At 39.5% G+C, this 22423-nt stretch overlaps 1 protein-coding gene across 2 annotated transcripts in view; it reads left to right on the forward strand.

Moving 5' to 3' along the window:
- Nucleotides 1-22423, forward strand: part of DENND6A (DENN domain containing 6A) — an 86468-nt gene that overhangs the window by 10452 nt on the left and 53593 nt on the right. The window contains exons 2-6 of one of the 2 annotated variants that reach the window (XM_060203065.1): nt 6290-6328; nt 6426-6468; nt 14058-14170; nt 18624-18704; nt 22244-22349. In XM_060203065.1, coding sequence (XP_060059048.1) covers nt 6290-6328; nt 6426-6468; nt 14058-14170; nt 18624-18704; nt 22244-22349 — 382 coding nt within the window. The remainder of the gene's footprint in view (nt 1-6289; nt 6329-6425; nt 6469-14057; nt 14171-18623; nt 18705-22243; nt 22350-22423) is intronic. The other variant, XM_060203066.1, reaches the window with a different exon arrangement.

Genomic DNA, 22423 nt, shown 5'->3' on the forward strand with positions numbered 1-22423 from the left:
TTCTCTGTCTCTATTGAATAAAGAAAATGTTAAATAATAATAATAATAAAACTGATCTCCTCTGTTTCTCTGACCTTTATATTGAAAAAGCTACTCTTTTCAGCCACTTCAATGAAGAGAGTTTAGGACAAACACCAGAGGAAGTTACTCAGGCTTACTTTGGGGTAGATTCTGATACAGTCAGCTGATGACCAGCAAAGTAGTCTATGTTGTATGAAGTGTTTGTTTTTACCAGAACACTGCTCAGCTCTGGTTTATGGTGGTGCTGGGGATTGAATTTGGGACCTCTGGTGCCTCAGGCATGAAGGTCTTTTGCATAATCATTATGCTATTTCCCCAGCCCCATTGCATGAAATGTTTACCAAAGGCCCTTCCTAAGTGGAGAGTTGAAAGGACCTTTTGTATTGGGAAGAGATTACAGAAAGTGTAGGCTAAGGGACATGTGCTTAGCTTCTTCCTTTTCCTCTGAAGTGTTAGCACCACATAGAATCCAAGCATTCTCTGGGAATAGGATTTTAAGTCCCCTGGGATTATATACTCTCATTTTTACATTTGAAATTACCTGAGTAGATAAAGCTTTTTTTTAACTTAAAAAAAGACTTTATTTATTTATTTATTTATTTATTTATTAATGAGAAAGACAAGATACGAGAGAGAGAAAGAACCAGACATCATTCTGGTACATGTGCTGCCGGGGATTAAACTCACACTTGATCCACTGAGCCACTTCCCAGACTATAATAGTCTTAATTATCTGCATCCAGGATTCCCTTATTTATGTTAGTTTTCCTCTAGTTGAGTAATAATATCCTCATTGTTGAAAACCTGGCAAGAAAGAAAATTATAAACACTGGAAAACACAACTCATAATTCTAGAGGCAATTACTACTGATTTGTATTTAACATCCTGCTGCTTTCTCTCCCCCCCCCCCTTGTATAATTTTGTATCTCTTCAGGATTAGTTTGTTAGGAATAGAAACCCTCTTAAATATGCAGCTGAGGGGGGTGGCTCATTGGTAAAAACAGTCCCTACTACTACATATGGTAAAATGATCCTCTGTTTCTCTTTCTCACTCTTTTCTTTTTCTTTGCCTCCAGGGTTATCACTGGGGATCAGTACTATGAATCCACTGCTTCTGCTGGCCATTATTTTTCCATTGTTGTTGTTGCTGCTCTTGTTGTTGCTATTGTTGTTGGACAGGACAGAGAGAAATTGAGAGAGGAGGGGAAGACAGAGAGGGAAAGAGAAAGACACCTGTAGACCTACACCCCCTACAGGTGGGGAGCTGGGGCTTGAACCCAGATTCTTTCCCGGGGTCCCATGCTTCCTACTATGTGTGCTTAACCTGGTGTGCTACCACCTGCCCCCTTTCTTTTATTAGTGATTTAAGATTGATTCGCAAACTTACATGTCAACAGAGGTATAATTCCACACCGTTCCCAACCACCAGAATTCTGAATCCCTAATCCCTCGATTGCAAACCACTGAGGTTCTCCCAAGGTTTAATCCCTCGATTGCAAACCACTGAGGTTCTCCCAAGGTTGCAAACATGGGCTATCATCCCCTACAACCATCTGTCTAGATTTGTATATAATTGCCCCCTTTTTCTTCCCTGTTTATCCTCTCCCCCATCACCCCCTCCCTGCAGCCACTCATGCCTATTACTACATCCAAATGTTTCTCCCCCTTCTTCCTTTCTCTATGGGTGCTGATCAAGCTGGAGTTCAAAGCCCTCTTATCCTCTTCCTCCTAACTTTTATCACTTCTCCCCCACTAGGAGTATGCATCAAGATTGTTTTTAGGGTGCAGAAGGTAGGAGTTCTGGCTTCTGTAATTACTTCTCTGCTGGACATGGCCATTGGCAATTTGATCTATAACCCAGCCTGTTTCTTATTTATTAATTTATTTCTTGATTTCCTCCCTCCCTTCCTTCCTTCCTTCCTTCCTTCCTTCCTTCCTTCCTTCCTTCCTTCCTTTCTTTTTTCTTCCAGGATTATTGCTGGGGCTCTGTAGTGATTTGTAGTGCTGGGGGCACTACAAATCCACTGCTACTGGAGGCTATTTTTTCCCTTTTGTTGCCCTTGCTGTTGTTGCTGTCATTGTTGGATAGGTCAGAGAGAACTGAAGAGAGGAAGGGAAGACAGAGGGGGGAGAGAAAGATAGACACCTGCAGACCTGCTTCCCGGCTTGTGAAGTGACCCATCTATAGGTGGGGAGCCTGCTTGACCTGGGATCCTTGCTCTGGTCCTTGTGCTTTGCACCCACTGCACTTAACCCACCGCACTACCACCCGACCTCTGCCTAGCCTGTTTCTATCTTTCCCTAGTGGGGTAGGGCTCTGTAGAGGCGAGGTTCCAGAACACGTTGGGTGAGGTCGTCTGCCCAGAGAAGTCAGGATGGAATCATGGTAGCATCTGCAACTTGGTATCTGAGGCTGCAGGTGTTTTAGCTGTACTTGATGAATTCTATGTGGGTCTTTTATATGTATTTGTTGTTTTGGGGGGAGAACTGATCTGGGCCCTGTTGTTCCATGGTCATGCCTCCTAGAAGTCCATCACTCTCTTTAAATAAATATTTTACACAAAAAATGTATTTATTTATTAGAGGGAGGGCCAGAGTGTCACTGGTGTGTGTGATGCTGGGGATTGAGCTCAGGATTTCATACATGAGAGTTCACTTTACTTATTTATTTATTTATTTATTTGCCTCATGGGTTATTGCTGGTGCTCAGTGCCTCCACCGTGAATCCACTGTTCCTGGAGGCTCTTTTTTCCTTTTGTTGCCTTTGTTGTATCGTTGTTGTGGTTATTATTATTGTTTGTTGTTATTGTTGTTGGATAGGACAGAGAGAAATGAAGAAAGGAGGGGAAGACAGAGAGGAGGAGAGATAGACACCTGCAGACCTGATTCATGCCTGTGAAGCAACCCCCCTGCAGGTGGGGAGCCGGGGGCTCGAACCAGGATCCTTACTCTGTTCTTGTGCTTTGCGCCACGTGCACTTAACCTGCTGTGCTACCACCCGACCCCTAATTAATTAATTAATTAATTAATTAATCAGTTAATTAATTGACGTATCACTAGGGCTCCATGCCGGCACTATGAATCCACTGCTCCTGACAGCCGTCTTTCTCTCTCTCTCTCTCTCTCTCTCCTTTCCTTCCTTCCTTCCTTCCTTCCTTCCTTCCTTCCTTCTTTCCTTCCTTCCTTCCTTTCTTTCATTGGATAGGACAGAGAGAAATTGAAAGGGGAGGAGGAGATAGGGAGAGAGACTGAGACACCTGTAGACGTGTTTTACCGCTTGTGAAGCAACCACCCTTGGAGGTGTGCTCTTAACTTGGTGTGCCACTGCCTGTTCCCCAAGAGTTCATTTTATTCATTTGCCATGCCCTTTCCAGGCCACTAAGTTATTAATTTATTTTTATTTTTATTTATTTATTCCCTTTTGTTGCCCTTGTTGAAGTTATTAAAATTTAAAGGTGTGTGTGGGAGAAAGACTAGGAGGTAAGTTGCTCAGTAGAGCACACACTTTACTATGCATGAAGACCCAAGTCAAGTGTAGCATTGGATGGGAACATTGTGCATGCACCGAGGGGAATCTTCATGAACAGTGGAGGGGTGCTGTGGTGTTTCTCCTCTCTCTCCTCCTCCCCTGTTCCCCTCTCTATTCAAAATTGAAAAAAAAAAAGAGTCTGTCAGTAGCAGTGCAGGTACACAGTTGTAAAACCTCCACCCTCAAAAGAAAAAAGAATGAAGCTCTCAAATTTAATAAAGAATTTAATTTCAAGGAATCTCTTACAACCCAGTAGCAGGAAACAGGGATGAAAAACTCAGGGGATTTGGAAAGCCCCAAGATTTTGCTGCTGCTGTTGCTACTGCTACTGCTCTTTCTCCTCCTCCTCCTTCCTTTGTTTTTAACAGGGGACGTTTGGATATTAAAACACCATTTGCAGACCATAGAGGGTTATCAACTTAGAAATGAGCACATAGGGAGTTGGGCAGTAGCGCAGTGGGTTAAGTGCATGTGGCACAAAGCACAAGGACAGGCATAAGGATCCCAGTTCAAGCCCCCGGCTTCCCAACTGCAGGGGCATCGCTTCACAGTCAGTGAAGCAGGTCTGTAGGTCTCTTTCTCTCCCCCTTTCTGTCTTCCCCTCCTCTCTCCATTTCTCTCTGTCCTATGTAACAATGACAACATTAATAGCAACAACTAAAAAAAAAAAACAAGGGCAACAAAAGGGAAAATAAATAATTAGAAAAAATGTGAATATGTCAAAAAAAAAAAGAAAGAAATGAGTACATAATGTTGCTATGAGAGAAAGCTCCTAGAGGGCCAGACAATAGCACACCTATTAAATGTACACAATACCATGTACTAGGATCATGTTTAAACACCTGGTTCCCACTTGCAGGGATGAAGCTTCTCAAATAGTGGAGCAGTGCAGTAGGTATCTCTCTTTTCCCCTCTTTATCTTCCTCTTTCCTTTCAATTTCTATCAAAAACAAAAAAGAAAGAATAAAAAACATAAGGAAAAAAGTCTACTGAGAAAAAATAGACACCTGCAGACCTGCTTCACCGCCTGTGAAGTGACCCACCTGCAAGTGGAGAGCCGGGGGCTCAAACCGGGATCCTTACGCCGGTCCTTGCGCTTTGCCCCATGTGCGCTTAACCTGCTGTGCTACTGTGGATGAGAATGTAAATTGGTTTAGCCCTTATGAATAATAGCCTGGATATTCCTCAAAACATTAGAAATGGACCTTTCAAATGATCTGGGAATTCTTCTACAGATTTATTTAAAGAACACAAAAACACATATCTAAAGAGATCTTCACAGCAGCACTATTTGCAACAGTCAAAATTTAGAAACAATACAAACATCCAACAACAGATGAGTAGTTAAGAAAATAGTAGTATTAAATAATGGAAAACTACTCAGCTGTAAGAAGTGATGCAATCTTCTCTTTGGCTGCACCTTGAATAAAACTTGAAGGACCAGTGTTATAAGTCAGAAGAAGGATGAATAGAAGGAACAGTGTTATAAGTCAGAAGAAGGACGAATATCAGATGACCTCTTTCATAAGTGAGGAAATAAACTGGGTAAAGGAAGAGGTGTATGGATAGAGGTTACCATTTATGGGAGATGAGAGTGGGTGATAACTAAAAGAATATAAGGATAACATACTAATAAATGTGACTTTATAAGAAAATTTAAATGACATCAGTACCCTGAACATCCTCCTATCATAACTAACTCATTGTTGAATTACCTACCTTTACTGTTAGATTGTAAGCTCAGTGAAGACAGGGATGATCAAGGCTTTATTTCTAGAACATATTGGTATTTGAATGATTTTTTTTTTTTTTTTTTTGCCTCTAGGATTAGTGCTGAAACTCTGTGCCTGCAATAATCCTGGTGGGAAACAAACAAAAAATAAAAGGCTTTAAAAAAATTTTTTTTAAATTTTTGTTTACAGGGTTATTGCTGGGGCTCTGTGCCTGCACTACAAAATCCACTGCTCCTGGAGGCTATTTTTCCCCCTTTTGTTGCCCTTGTTTATCGTTGTTACTGCAGGTAACAGCCAGGGTCTCAAACCGGGATCTTTAAGCCGGTCCTTGCAATTTGTGCCATGTCCGCTTAACCTACTGAGCTACCGCCCTGCCCCCAAAGGCTCTTTTTTTACCCACATCCTAGCCAGCACCTGTTATTTTTGTCATTTTTCATATATGACATTCTTATGGGTTGTGAAGTGTTGCCTTGTTGTCTTAATTTACACTACTCTGATAATAACTTTGAGCATTTTTTTTTCCAATTTCTATTTGTGATTAATAGTTTACAAGATTGTAAGATTATAGGGTATAGTTCCACACTACACTCACCACCAAAGTTCTGTATCCTCACCTTTCCACCTCTCAAAGATAACCACCATAGTTCTCCCAAGTCTTAAAAACAGTTTGCTCTGAGCATTTTTTTATAAAGCCTATTGACCATCTAAATACCATCTTTGTTGGAAGAGTCTATTTTGTCCTTTCCCTATTATTATTTTTTTTTGCTGATTTTTTGTCAGCTCTTTATGTATTTTGATTATTAGCCATCTGCCTATGATATGCAAAAATCCTACCATTTAGTAGGGTGTATTATTGTTTTAGTGATGATTCCTTTGTTGTAAACAATTTTGAAGAATAGTCCACCACCTGATCATAGCCATGTTGTATTTTAGATATACTTACCAATGTTTATAATATTTATTCAGTAGATATGTCTCACACAGTTTAACTTATTTTCTTTCCAGGTAATTTATCCTCAACATTCCAAACTAACTGATAAAGAAGTAAGTAAAAATACTGCTCTGTATACTCCACTATTTCTGTTTTTATAAGTGTGTGTGTATGTGTATCAGCATATATAGCTTTTGTTTTCTTTTTCAGAAAACCAATATTTGCTATTTGTCTTTTCCAGATTCAAATTCAGGTAACTATTTTTCACCTAGTGTTTTTGTTGGAATATTTATTTTAACTAAAAGTACATTCTAGCATATGATTATACACTTAATATTTGAAGATTGACTAAAGTAGTATATTAGAATGAAAACTCAGTTTCAAGCTAGTAGAGTGGTGATTTTGATTTTTAGTTTAATGTTGCCTAGTCATACCTTGTTGATTTTATTTAGCTCAACTTTTAAAGTAACTTGTGATGGTATGAAACGTCAAGGAGCAATAAATAATTAAAATAATGAAGAGATTGAAAATTAGTGATATGGAGGATACGTAGCTTAGTGATTTACTTTTAGTTCAGGATTTGGGAGTTTGCCAAGAACTCTGTAAAAGCAGTGAATTAAAGAAAAACTTTTGGTTTTGAGCATGGCCATCAATTATTTGCAATCGTTTATATTCCAAGGGTTTGGAATAATGTTTGATATATGGAAACCATCATATAGATGTTTGCTAGTATTATTAAGTTCGGTTTTCATGACCTTTTTGAAACGCTTTGTGTGGTCCTAGTGATTCAAATTTTTCAGGTTACTTCTGTGCTTCATTTTCATAACAGCTCTTCAGGCTTATAGTGGCCAGAACATTGAGTTTCTCAGACCACACACAATTAGAGCACTGTGAAGCAAAGACCAGCCCCTTTTCCATTTGTGGTTATTTCTAATATTCTGTTAATTTAGTTAATCTGTTTTGGGTGATGGATTTTAAAATATGTAATATATGTTTTTTCTTTTCTTTTTTATCCTTAGTCTCTGTCTTGTTTTGTTTTTTTTTAATCTATTTATTGGATAGAGACAGCCAGAAATTAAGAGGGAAGGGCGTGAGAGAGAGGGAGAGAGACAAAGAACACTGCTTCACCACTCACAAAGCTTTCCCCTGCAGGTGGGTACTGTGGGCTTGAACCTGGGTCCTTGCACATTGTAACATGTGCACTCAACCATGTGTGCCACCAGCCAGCCCCTTCTTAGTCTTTCTTAAAAGTTTTTAAAATTGTTTTTGATTACTTATTGAATAGAAATAAAAATCAAGAGGAAAGGGGAAGTTAGGGAGAGAGAGGGTGGGGGAAGATAGCTTAATGGTTATGCAAAGAGACTCTCATGCCTGAGACTCCAAGGTCCCAGGCTCAATCCCTTTCACCACCATAAACCAGAGCTGAGCAGAGCTCGGGTAAAAGAAAGAAAGGAAAGAAAGGAGGGAGTTGGCATTAGCACAGCGGGTTAAGTGCAGGTGGCGGAAAGTGCAAAGGCAGGCATAAGGATACAGGTTAGAGCCCCTGGCTCCCCACTTGCAGGGGGGGTCACTTCACAAGTGGTGAAGCAGGTCTGCAATTGTTTATCTTTCTCTTCCCCCTCTCTGTCTTCCCCTCCTTTCTCGATTTCTCACTGTCCTATCCAACAATAACGACAGCAATAATAACAACAACAACGATAAACAACAAGGGCAACAAAAGGGAAAAATAGCCTCCAGGAGCAATGGATTCGTAGTACAGGCACTGAGCCCCAGCAATAACCCTGGAGTTAAGGAAGGAAGGAAGGAGGGAAGGGAGAAAAAGAAAAAAAATTCTGGGGGCTGAGTGCACTAGTTATAATGTGCAAGGACCCAGGTTTGAGACCCAGTCCCCACTTGCAGAGAGTAAGCTTTGCAAGTGGTAAAGTAGTGCTTGCAGGTGTTTCTCTGCAATGTTTCTTCCCTATGTTCTCTTCTTTTGATTTCTGGCTGTCTCTAACAAATAAATAAAAATAATTTTAAAAATTTAAAGGATTATAATAGCATCTTATAGGAATTTTATTTAGAAAATATAAATTAATTTAAAAAATAAAATAAAATAAGACAGAAAGAAAACAACTTCTATTAGTGGTCTGGGAGGTGGTGCAGTGGATAAAGCACTGGACTCTCAAGTATGAGGTCCCAAGTTCAAACCCTAGGAGCACATGTATCAGAGTAATGTCTGGTTCTTTCTTTCTCTTCCTGTCTCATTAATAAATAAATAAAATTTCTCTTAAAAAAAGGGATTTATCCTTGTTTCAGTAAACATTTTTTTTTCTTGTAAGCTCTGCATGTACACTTCTGAATATAATCAGTATTGGGCTGGATTTCCAGGATACAGGGTAAGCTGAGTTGTATGGATTGCAGTATGAATGGACTTTATTTGATTGGAGACCCAGTAGATTATATTGTATTTTTCTCTTTCTGTTTTCTCATCTTCTCTTCGCCTCTCAGTTTCTTTCTGATCTATCAAATAAAATACAAAGAAACAAAAGGAAAGAAGAGAAAAGAAAAAAGAAAGAAAGAAATGTCATTTCATTCTAAGACCTTTCACATCAATTTAAGAACAAAGAACAGTAAGGGAAAACATTCAGTGAAACTTGGACTGGGTGTGGTGGGTTGTTCCAAAGCAAAGGATGCTGGGGAAGGAGGGAAAGAGACAGGATGAATGGGACATTGTGATCCTATTGTGTCTCCTATATGCCACTCAGGGGGAGATGAGAGGTTGTGCCTGTATGTTAAAAACTATACTGTTAACTATACCTATTAACCCCACCCCCCCAATAAAATAAAAAAGGAAGTCTCACATCAGAGAGAGGACACAGAGCAACACTCTGATACAGGCAATATATGGTCAAAATGGGAGCCTAATACATGCAGCCTGGAAGGAGGTGACATAGTGGTTAAAAGCATTGGGCTCTCAGTTGTATGTTAACTATCAAGCTCAACTAAAAAATTACTAAATTCATTGGCCCCTAAGAATATACCTAAAATAGACTTCCTAGTTTCTCTTCACCCTAAGATCTTTATTCTCATCTGCTCTATTCCTACTTTTGGTTCCTGTTTTTTTTTTCTTTGCTTCCAGTGTTATTGCTGGGATTTGGTGTCTGCACTATAAGTCCAATTTTTTTTTTTTTGAGAGGACAGAAAGAAATTGAGAGGGGGAGGAGAAAGTAGAGAGGAAGATAGATATCTACAGACCCGATTCACTGCTTGTGAAGCGACCTTCTACAGGTGGGGAGCCGGGGCTCAAACTGGGATCCTTATGCAGGTCCTCATGCTTTGTTACTATGTGCATTTAACCCAGTGCACCACCACCTGGTCCCCAGTTCTGTTTTATATCTTACTGCCTTTCAGCCACCAAGTTGCAGATGCTACTATGATACCATCCTGACTTCCCTGGACAGATTACCTCACCAGTATGTCCTGAAACCTCACTTTTCAAGAGCCATACCCCACTAGGGAAAGATAGAAATAGGATGTGGTATGGATCGACCTGCCAACGCTCATGTCCAGTGAAGAAGCAGTTACAGAAGCTGGAGCTCCTTCCTTTTGCACCCCCAAAAGAACTTTGTTCCATACCCCCAGAGGGGGAGAAGTGCTAGGGAAAGATGACTAGAGGGCTCTGAACTCCAATTCCATAAAAACCTGGAGAGAGAAGAGGAAAAGAGGAAGCACATTTAGAAGTAGTTAACAGGTGTAGGTGTGACTTAGGAAGAGAAAGTAGGATCATAGAAAAAAAACAGTAGTTATAGAAATAATAGGCAACCCATACCTGTGACCTTTAGAGGACTATTGCAGTTTCTAATGGAGGGGGTGGGAAAACAGAACTTTGGTGGTGGAGACAGTGTGGAATTATACCCCTGTTATCTCAATTTTGTAAATCAATGTTAAATCACTAAAAAAAAGCATTGGATTCTCAAGCACGAGGTCCTGCTTTCAGTACAATTGTAGGTCATTTGTTTAAGTGCTAAAAGTGACTTTAGACATCTTTTTGATGCCCCTTAAGTATGTTGAGAACCTCAGGTTAAGTGACTTGAAGGCTAATTGAGACAGGGAGGTAGCATACCTGGTAGAGCACATGAATACTGTACTGTTCACTAGACCCTATGTTCAACCCCCAACATCGGCTCACCATGGATGACACCAAGGGAGCTCCATGAATGGTGTCGTGGTTGTGTGGTATCTCTTCTTTTCCTGGAGTTCTCCTTTTCTCCCCTCTCCCTTTCAAAAATATGGAAAATTAGGGCCTTAGTAGTATTATACCTGCATGAGACCTGAGTTAATTCTCTGACATCATATAAATTTAATAAGACTGTTAATAGACTTAAGACTAGATACCATTGATTGTGGTTTCTTTTCCTTAGATCAAAATTTTTTTTCTACTGTCATACTTATTTAATCAGCTTTTATATGTTATCATTAGAGTTTCAGTCTTTTGTTATATAGACTAATAGAATAGCTCATACTAACAGTATGATTATATTAATTGAGGATTAGGTAGATAGCATAATGGTTATGCAAGAGACCTTCATGCTTGAGGTTCCTGGGTCCCAGGTTTGATTACCTGTGACTACAATAAGCCAGAGCTGTGCAGTACTCTGGTTTAAAATAAAAAGGGGAGGAGTAGGAAAAATATATTATTGATGAGGCTATGAGGTGTTAAGATTGTTCTGCTCTTCCTAAGTATCATTTTCTGTGAGGCAAATATAAAAAGTATGGTTGTCAGTTTACAGTGTCAGAGAACAAAGGTCTTGTAAGATAGGGAGTTGATATTTCTCTCTCTTTTTTTTTTTTCCTCCAGGACTTGATGCCTGCACCATGAACCCACTGTGGCCATTTTTTTTTTTTCAAATTTTTGGATAGGACAGAGAGAAATTGAGAGGGGAGGGAAAGATAGAAAGATAGACACTGGGAGTCGGGTGGTAGCACAGCTGCTTAAGCTCACGTGGCGCAAAGCGCAAGGACCTGAGGTAGGGATCCGGGTTCAAGCCCCCGGCTGCACCTGCAGGGGAGGTGCTTCACAGGCCGTGAAGCAGGTCTGCATGTGTCAATCTTTCTCTCTCCCTCTCTGTCTTCCCCTCCTATCTCCATTTCTTTCTGTCCTATCCAACAACGACAACATCAATAACAACAATAACTACAATAACAATAAAAAACAACGGGCAACAAAAGGTAAAATAAATAAAATATATTTTTAAAAAAAGACACCTGCAGGTCTGCTTTACCCCCTTATGCTTTATGTGTGCATAACTGGGTTTGCCACCACTGGGCCCCCATAGACTTGATATTTATTTTTTTAAACCTTTTTAAAAATTTTATTTATTTTCCCTTTTGTTGCCCTTGTTTTTTATTGTGTCGTTATTATTGTTGTTGTCATTATTAGATAGGACAGAGAGAAATAGAGGAGGAGAAGACAGAGGGGGAGAGAAAGTCTACACCTGTAGACTTGCTTCACCGCCTGTGAAGTGACTCCCCTGTAGGTGGGGAGTTGGGGGCTGGAATCAGGATCCTTACCCCGTCCTTGCGCTTCATGCCACGTGCACTTAACCCACTGCGCTACCACCTGACTCCCCAGACTTGGTATTTCTTTATTAACCTTCTGTGTATGACGTGACAAACCTGAATCAAGATGAGAACTGTTTATCTTAGTTTAAAAGAGCATTGTGGCTAAAATCTCTTTGTCCTGGTGCACTGGCTCTCTCTGACCAATCCGTACAGCTTGTGTACAGCAGGTCACTGGAATGTTCTCCCAGCATGGCTGCCATTTGGGTATGAGCCAGGTGGGTAGGACTGGAAGGCTGTAGGAGCTTCATTATTTCCCTCCTACAGTGCTTCAGCATTCCTTGCATTTTGCAGATGCTGTACATCTTTCTTAAAATTCATTGCCTTTTCCAACGTTATGCTAGAGCAGTGCTCTGGTCTTATCAGTCTCCTCCCTCTCTTCTATCTCTCTCTCTTTTTGAAATATTTGTTTTATTTTATTTATTATTGGATAGAGACAGAGATAAATTGAGGGTAAGTGAGAGATAGAGAGGAAGAGAGACACCTGAAGCCCTGCTTCACCACTCCTGAAGCTTTCCCCTGCAAGTGGGGACCATGGGCTTGAACTTGGGACCTTTTGCACTGTAATGTTTGAACTTAACCAGGTGTGCCACCGCCTGCCCACCCCCTTATTCTCTTTCTTTTATAGTCAGTCTTAATAAAGAAAATTGATTTGAAGGGTTCTGGGAGGATTTGTGGGAAGCATAGATCTACTGACATAGAAAGGTCATGGAATATAGTAGCTAAATAAAGCAAAGAAACTTGCAGAGAAAAGAAAGCAGTAATTCAATTGTCTCTTAGACTGTAAACTATGGTGGTTCTCAGGGTCAGGAGATGGAGGCACAGGAACTTTGGTGGCAAGGCTAGTGAGCTGGCTGTCACTTGTGAAACTATACTTCTGGAGTCTTAGAGTTTTGGAAAGCAATGCTAAGTCAGTAGTAAAAAATTAAAAGAATATAAGCATTTCTATGTATAGTAGTAAAATATTGAGCATACTTATAAGTGCTAAGTACAGTGAGTTGGAATAACTGGATGACAAATTACTTCATGTCCTTTACTTTCATAGTTGTTTTGTTTGTAATTATTACATGAGAACTTAGGTAAACTAATTTTTGAAAGATTGTAAGTTTAAAAAATTCATTTTTAATTAAAATATTAAGCCTAGTAATGGAGTTCTTTTATGGTGTTTCTTTCTAAAAACAAGAACAAAAAACACTTTGTCACTGTGAAATATAAAACATACAAAATCAAGAAATAGAATTTTGCCAGAACTTCATAAAATCTCATGTCCTAGGAGTCGGGCAGGTTAAGTGCATGTGACACGAAGCACAAGGACTGACACCAGCATAAGGATCCCAGTTTGAGCCCCTGGCTCCCCACCTGCAGGGGAGTTGCTTCACAGGCAGTGAAACAGGTCTGCAGGTGTCCATCTTTCTCTCCCCCTCTCTATCTTCCCCTCCTCTCTTCATTCTTTCTCTCTTATCCAAAGTGATGATGACAACAGCAACAATAACAACAACAACAACAACAACAAAAAAGGGCAACAAAAGGGAAAATAAATAAATAAATAAATAAATATATTTTAAAAAATCTCATGTCCCTCCTAAATACTACTCAGTATTTCCCTTTGCACCTCCAAGTAGAACCACTGTTTTGACTCAGCAGTAGGTTCCTTACTTTCTTTATACTTAAATTTTTGCCTGTTGAAAAGAAATCTTGCGGGACCAGGCAGTGGTGCACCTTGTTAAGCACACATTACAGTGTGCACGGACACAGGTTCAAGCCCTGGTCCTCACCTGCAAGGGGAAAGTTTCACGAGTGGTGAAGTAGGGCTATAGGTGTCTGTCTGTCTCTCTCACTCACTGTCTCCTGCTCACCTCTCAGTTTCTCTTTGTCTCTATCCAATAATAAATAAATTAAAATTAATAAAAGGAAATCAATATAAATGGATTCAAACAGTATGTATTCTTTCGTATTTGACTTCATTCATTATGAATCAACATCACAAGCTGTTTTAAAAAAATTTAGTTGTGTGGCAAAAGTGGAACAGGAAAGGACTTGAGAGTTAAGTGTAGGTTTTTCTAATGATTTTGAAAAGATGACTTGGTTAAGTCACTGGATTGCCTCCATTTTACTTTAAGCTTGATAAAATGGGTTAAAATAGTTTATAGAACTCTACTTCAGTTCTAACACATGATAAAATTGGAAAAATAGGTGTTATGCTGTGCTATCTGTAATTTCTCAAATTTTTGTTTTCATTAGGTTGTCTTGGAGATACCCAGTTTTGTTTTAGATTTCGACAGTCTTCTGGGAGGAGGGTATCACTGCATTGTCTCCTGGATCAATTTGACAAAGATTTACCAGTTTACTTAAAGGTTGGAAAATTAGTAATAAAATAATATTCGTTGGAGAGAAAGCTTTGGGGCGAGGAGATAGCTTGCCTAGTAGAGCACATACTTTACTGGTACCATGGGGAGCACAGTGCATGGCACCTGGGATTACTTTATGACTAGTGGAGTGGTATTATGGTATCTCTTCCTTTCTCTCTCCCCCTTTGTGTCTCCTTTCCTGTATCTTCCTCCCTCTCAATCTGAAATTAAAAGGAAAAAAAGAAAGTGTGCTGATAGCCATGGAATTGTGTTGGCACAAAGCCCAGGCACAGAAGGAAGGGAGCAAAACCTTACAACTTTGTGATTCAGTTACCTTTTATATCATTTAGGAAAATGTGGGGCAGGGGAGACAGCATATTGGTTATGCAAAAGACATTGCTACCTGACACTATGAAGTCACAGGTTCAGTTCCCTGAACCACTATAAGCCAGAGCTGAGAAGTGCTCGAGTAAAAAGGAGAAGAAAGAAAGAAAGAGAGAAAGGAGAGAAAGAAAGGAGAGAAAGAAAGAACCTAGCAATGTTTTTATTTTATTTCTGTAATATGCAGCTGAAGTTCCCAAGTGAACCTGATTCATAAGGATTTAGCATGTGAATGAAAGAGACTTTATAAAGTCTTTATAAAGCTAATAGTCTTAAGACATATCAGGGACTGGGTAGTGGTGCACCTAGTCGAGTGCATATATTACCATGCGCAGGTAACTGGGTTGGGTTCAAGCTCCCAGTCCCCATCTGGGGGGGAAGCTTCCTGAGATATGAAACAGTGCTACAGGTGTCTCTCCATATTACCTCATCTCTCAATTGCTCTGTCCCATCACATTAGAAATAATAAATATTAAAAAGAGACATATGCAATGCCAATGTGAGTTATAGAAATTAATTAGAATGGCCAGAAAATAGCTCACTTCGTAAGACATATGCCTTCACATATGTGCATTCACCCCACCATGTACCATGCACTGGGGGAAATTCCAGTGCTATTGTCTCTCTCTTTTTCTCTCCTATCTTTCTCATTAATAAATAAAATCTGTAAACAAAATGAAAATAAAAGTTAATGGTTGTGGTTTGGGAGGTGGTACAGTGGATAAAGCACTGGACTCTCAAGCATGAGGTCCAGAGTTCAATCCCCAACAGCACATGTACTAGAATAATTCTCTAGTTCTATTTCCTTTCTCTTCCTATGTCTCTCATTAATAAATAAAATTTTTTTTTAAAGTTAATGGTTGGGGGTCGGGTGGTAGTACAGCGGGTTAAGCGTACATGGCACAAAGTGCAAGGAACAGTATAAGGATCCTGGTTTGATCCTCCAGCTCCCCACTTGCAGAGGAGTTGCTTCACAGGTAGTGAAGCAGGTCTGCAGGTATCTGTCTTTCTCTCCCCCTCTCTGTCTTCCCCTCCTCTCTCCATTTCTCTCTGCCCTATCCAACAACAAACACCATCATCAACAACAATAATAACCACAACAAGGCTATAACAACAAGGGCAACAAAAGGGGGAAAAATGGCCTCCAAGAGCAGTGGATTCATGGTACAGGCACTAAGCCCCAGCAATAACCTTGGAGGCAAAAAAAAAAAAAAAGTTAATGGTTGTAAAAAAAAAAGTTAATGATAGTACTTCTTCCTTTTCCTCAATTTTATGCCTTCCAAAATTAGATATTTACTTTTCCAATTTCCAACTTGTTTCCTTTCTACACGTCATATTTTAGCCAAATTAAACTATGTGTTTTTCCCCGAGATTGTTTTTTGTCACTGTGAATTTTTATTCAGGTTCTTTTTTTTAATTTCTTTATTGGGGAATTAATGTTTTACATTTGACAGTAAATACAAAAATTTGTACTTGCATAACATTTCCCAGTTTTCCATATAACGATACAACCCCCACTAGGTCCTCTATTATCTTTTTTGGACCTGTATTATCCTCTCCTTTATTCAGGTTCTTAATCCTCTATTCTTAGAATATTTTAGTCTTAAATCATGTCCATTCTTTAATGACCAATTCAAAAGCAATAGTTTCTATTAAAACTTGACTGATCGGGAGTCGGGCGGTAGCACCCGGGGTTAAGCGCACTAGGCGTCAAGCGCAAGGATCGGTGTAAGGATCCCGTTTCTCCCCGGCTCCTCACCTGTCGCTCCACAGGTGGTGAAGCACGTCTGCAGGTGTCTTAACTTTCTTTTCCCGTCTTCCCCTCCTCTCTCCATTCTCTCTGTCCTATCTAACAACGACGACATCAATAACAACAACAATAATAACTACAACAATAAAAAACAAGGGCAACAAAAGGGACAATAAATAAGTAAATATAAAATTTTTAAAAAAATTTTAAATTTGACTGATCTTCATATACAGAGATAATCTCTTCCCTTTGGGCCTTTTGAAATATTTTTTGCTTTTTTCATGGTGCCTTCCATCTTACACAATGGTGACTTTTTTGTGCTTTTTTTTTTTAATCTTTTTTTAAAAATTTTTATTTATAAAAAGGAAACATTGACAAAACCATAGGATAAGAGGGGTACAACTTCGCACAATTCCCGCCACCAGACCTCCGTATCCCATCCCTTCCCCTGATAGCTTTCCTATTCTTTATCCCTCTGTAAGTTCATTGTGGGATGCAGAAGGTTGAAGGTCTGGTTTCTGTAATTGCTTCCCCGCTGAACATGGGCGTTGACAGGTCGATCCATATTCCCATCCTGTCTCTCTCTTCCCCTAGTGGGGAAGGGCTCTGGGGAAGCGGAGCTCCAAGGTACATTGGTGGGGTTGTCTGTCCAGGGAAGTCTGGTTGCGCCCTGCTATCATCTGGGAACCTGGTGGCTGAAAATAGAGTTAACATACAAAGCCAAACAAATTGTTTACCAGTCATGGACCTAAAGGCTGAATAGTGCAGATGAAGTGTTGGGGGGTCCTCCATTTTGTCAATAGCTAGTAGGCATATTTTAGTTATATTTCAAAGGGCCTGTAGCTATACTAGTGTTTTTTGTTTGTTTTGCTTTTTTTCCCTGAGCCTGAAATCTGATATGCAGGAGGATCCAAGTTATTATCTAGGATTTTGTGCTTTTCTTATCCCTCTTAGACTGTTATTGCCTTAAGGAGTTGGGTCTTATGCATTTTTTTAATCTTTTCATCACAATATATTATTCAAAGTAGGTGGTTATTAAATATTTGCTTAAAAGAAAAATAAATAAGGAATAAGGCCAAAGTTTATTTCATTTTGATGTGAAACTTATTTAAGTTTTGGAAGATGCAATTACTTTTCAAATATGTTGACCAATGTGTTAATGTGTCATTACTGTTATGTATGTAGGAATACAGCCATGTAAATTTATACTGGCATTACATTTTTTCCTGTCTTGAATTTTTTTTCCATTTTATGCATGGAAGTGTTTGATGTGAAATAGAGACAAGGTATGTGTATGTAAAAGAGAGGGGAGAGAAGTCAGAGCACCATTTCAGTACATGTAATGTCTGGGATTGAATAGGAGACCTCAGACATGTGATCCAATGCTCTGTGAGTTGAGGTACTTTCCTAACTGCCATTTTGAAATTTAATTAATTAATTAATTAGTTTATTTATTTTGATTTTTTGTCCCCAGGGTTATTGCTGGGGCTCGGTACCTGTTCTATGAATCCACTTCTCCTGGAGGCTATATTTTCCCTTTTGTTGCCTTTGTTGTTTATCGTTGTTGCTGTTATTATTGTTGTTGTTATTGCTATTGTTGTTGAATAGGATAGAGAAATTGAGAGAGGAGGGGAAGACAGAAAGAGTGAGAGAAAGATAGATATCTGCAGACCTGCTTAACCACTTGTGAAGCGACCCCCCTGTAAGTGGGCACCTGGGGGCCTCAAACCGGGATCCTTAAGACAGTCCTTGTGCTTTGTGCCATGTGCGCTTAACCTGCTGAGCTGCTACCTGGTCTCCTTGAAATTTTATTTTAGGATACTTCATTTTAAAAAAAATTATTATCTTTATTTATTTACTGCATAGAGACAGCCAGAAATTGAGAGGGAATGGGTTGATTGAGAGGGAGAGAGACAGAGAGACACCTGCAGAACTGCTTTACCACTTGAAACACTTTCCCCCTGCAGATGGGGACCAGGGTCTCAAACCTGTTTGCTTGTGCATTGTAACATGTGTGCTCAACCAGGTGCGCCAGCCACCCAGGCTAGCCCCTAGGATACTTCATTTTGTAAAGACTAATTCTAAAATTGTAAGCAGGATTTTATTTGTCATTTGAGTTGCTGCTGGGGCTCAGCATCTTTATGACTCCACTGCTCCTGATGACCATTTTTTGGAGACACTCTCCCACTAAAGGTTCTCCCATGTCCTGATGCTCAAACCCAGATCTCCTTGTGTATATCTTAACATCTCAGTTTGGGTTTCTAAAGGAACTTGATGTTACTACTAAAGAATTGCAATATATAAATTGTTATGTCACTTCCTTTATAGAAGGATCCTGCTTATTTTTATGGATATGTGTATTTCCGACAAGTTCGAGATAAAACTCTAAAAAGAGGCTACTTTCAAAAGGTAATTTTCTTTTTTATATTATTTTTTAAATTTACTTATTAAATAGAGACAGAAGTTGAGAGGGAAGGGGAAGAGAGGGAGAGACAGACACACAAAGAACTGCCTCACTACTTGTGAAGCTTCCCTCCTGCAGGTGGGGACTAAGGGCTTGAACCTGGGTCCTTGAGCATTGTAACATGTGCACACAACCAGGTACACCACCACATGGTCCCTAAAAGATAATTTTCTCATACACTAATATAAAAATATTTTTATGATGTGGTTAGGAAAGTAGACATTTTGGAATGAAACCCTTAAATTCTTTGATATTTTATCTTTTTTTTTTTTTTAACCAGAGCACTACTTAACTCTGGTTTGTTGTGTTGCCAGGAATTGAACCTGGGACCTCAGAGCTTCAGACATGGAAGTTGTTAACATAATCATTATGTTAACTCCCTGGCCTTTTATCTTTTTTTTTTTTTTTTAAGATTTATTTATGAGAAAGACAAAGAGAACCAGAGCATCACCGTAGCACATATGATACCAGGGATAGGATCTCATGTTTGAGAGTGCAATGCTTTATCCACTGCATCATCTCCCTGGTCATGATATTTTATCTTTAAACATACTAAAAAATGCATATATTTGCTTGTTTAGACTATGGACTCCTTACCTTAGATGTTTGACTAACAGTAAATTTTGCTTTTCCTACTATTTCTGTGCTAGATTCCTGACAATACTTTGTAGTTATTGTATGAAACTGCTAAAAACCAAAAGAGGCCATTTATTTTCACATTTTAAAGTAAGAAATGGAATAAACAGACTGTAATATTGTTACAATTAATAAAAACCTATAGGGGATGCACGGGTAGATAGCATAATTGTTATGCAAACGGGCTCTCATGCATGAGGCTCCAAAGTCCCAGGTTCAATCCCCTGCACCACCACAAGCCAGAGCTGAGCAGTGCTCTGGTTAAAAAAAGGGGGGGGGGACCTATAGGGGGCTGGGTGGTGGCACACCTGGTTAAGTGCACATGCTACCATGTACAAGGACCCGGGTTCCAGCCCCTGGTCCCCACGTGTAGGGGGAAAGTTTCACAATCAGTGCTGCAGGTGTCTGTCTGTTTCTCTCTCCTTCCCTCCCCCCCATTTTATCTCTGTTCTATCAAATTAAATAAATGAAGTTTAAAAAAATAATTTTGTTTTTTTTTGTTGTCAGGGTTATTACTAGAGCTTGGTTTCAGCACTTGATGAGTCTACCACTCCTGGTGGCCCTTTGTTTTTTTCTTTTTTTCCTTCTCTCTCTCTCTTTCTTTCTTCCTCCTTTATTTTATTTGATAGGACAGAGAAATTGAAAGGGTGTGGGAGAGAAGGAGAAAGACACCTGCAGACCTGTTCCACCACTCATAAAGCATCCTTCCTGTAGGTGCGGAGCAGAGGCTTAAGCCTGGGTCTTTGAACATAGTAATATGTATGCTTAACCAGATGCACTATCACCTGGCTCTATAAAAAAAATCTTGGGGGCCAGGCAGTAGTGCAGTGGGTTAAGTGCACCTGGTGCAAAGCGCCAGTCAGGCTCAAGGATTCTGGTTTGACCTCCGAGGTCCCCACCTGCAGGGGAGTCACTTCGCAAGCAGTGAAACAGATCTGCAAGTGTCTATCTTTCTCTCCCCTTTTCTGTCTTCCCCATCTCTTTCAATTTCTCTCTGTCCTATCCGACAACAACAGCAACAACAATGGAAAAAATATGGCTGCCAGGAGCAGTGGATTTGTAGTGAAAGCACTGAGCCCCAGTGATAATCCTGGAGGCAAAATAATAATAATATAAAATAGGGGGCTGGGCGGTGGCACACCAGGTTAAACACACATATCACTATGTGCAAGGACTCAGGTTCAAGCCCTAACTCCCCACCTGCGGGGGAGGGGGGGATGCTTCACAAGTGGTGAAGCTGATCTGTGGGTGCCTTTCTCTCCCTCCTCCAATTCCCTTCTCTCAATTTCTCTCTGTCCTGTCAAAAATAGAAAGGAAAAAAAATGGCTACCAGGAGCAGTGAATTTGTAGTGCTGGCACTGAGCCCCAATAATAACCCTGGTAATAAAAAAATTAGATTAATTAAAGTGTACAGTGTCTTTTTTTAAACAGCTAGTTAATACAGTTTAGCAGCATCTTAGTATACTGTTTTGTTTCACTCTAAATGTGTAATCTTTTCTTTCTTAATCACTTTTTAAAAAATATTTATTCCCTTTTGTTGCCCATGTTGTTTTATTGTTGTAGTTATTGATGTCATCATTGTTGGGTAGGACAGAGAGAAATGGAGAGAGGAGGGGAAGACAGAGAGGGGGAGAGAAAGAAAGACACCTGTGAAGCGACTCCCCTGCAGGTGGAGAGCTGGGGGCTCAAACTGGGATCCTTAAGCTGGTCCTTGTGCTTTGTGGTACGTGCACTTAACCCACTGTGCTACTGCCTGACTCCCCTGTTTGTTTGTTTTTGTGCCACCATGGTTATCTGTTCTGGCACTATGAATCCACCAATCCTGGCATTCATTTTTCCTTGTTTTTGTTTTCATTTTCTTTCTTTTATACTTGACAGGACAAGACAGAGAAAAATTGAAAAGGGAAGGGGATAGGGAGAGAAAAACACCTGTAGACCTGCTTCACTGCTCATGAAGCACCTCTCTGCAGGTGGGGAGCAGGGCTCAAACTGGCTCTTGTGCATGTTAATATATGAGTTTACCTGGTGCTCCAGTGCCTGGCCCCCAACAATTATTAGTTTTTAATAAATTATGACCAACAGGAAACCACTTGTTTTTACTTCTTGTAAGCACAATGTGTCCTGACCTCTAATTGATGCTTACAGGTAGATAGAAAGCAGTTTTTGAGAAAAAAAAAAAAAAATATATATATATATTAAACTTAATGTAGCCTATATTTGAAATAATCAAAGTATAACAATTTTAAACTGTGTAACTGGGACAGTTGAATTTTTAAATGTTATTCTTAATTTTTTTAGATAAAAAATTATTTTGTTATGAGAACCAGTGCACTGATCAGCCTTGGTATAAGGTATTGCCAGGGAGTGTATTCTCTTCGTCATGCAAGTAGGGGCTTTAACAGACTAAGCTAGTTCCCCAGCCTGGCAGTTGAACTTTAAGAGTCATAGGTCTTAGCTTGAAAAAGTATCACAATATATTCTTTCTTTAACAGAAATAATCTGACTAATTCTTGAGATACTGCTTTGCTAACCACAATAGTTGCTAGGTTTTAGAATTTATCTTTGGCATTAGTCTGTTTATAGAAAATTCATTTTGCTAGAGAACAGGAAAATCTGTGAATATGCCTTAAGCTCATAAAATGTTGTAATGCAAGATAAAACTCTTTGCATTCTGTAACTATAGTCTTACTTTGCTTTTTAACCACTCACTATAAAAACCCCTTTTTAAATCAAAATTCATACTTTGTTAAATTTAACTTAATTATTAATTAATTATGCAAGAAATTAGTAACTTAAATCATACTTATTAGGACATTAAAAGTAGCAATATTTCTTTTTTTCTCTACAGTCCTTGGTTTTGATCAGCAAACTGCCCTATATTCACTTTTTCCATACTGTGCTCAAACAGATAGCACCAGAATATTTTGAAAAGAGTGAACCTTATTTGGAAGCAGGTAAGTTAAAAGCATTGTTTGAGGGGTTGAGGAAGGGACTCAGTGGCAGAGTACTTGCCTTGTATGCATAAGCC

Source organism: Erinaceus europaeus, chromosome 12, assembly GCF_950295315.1.
Source record: "Erinaceus europaeus chromosome 12, mEriEur2.1, whole genome shotgun sequence".
Lineage (NCBI taxonomy): Eukaryota > Metazoa > Chordata > Mammalia > Eulipotyphla > Erinaceidae > Erinaceus > Erinaceus europaeus.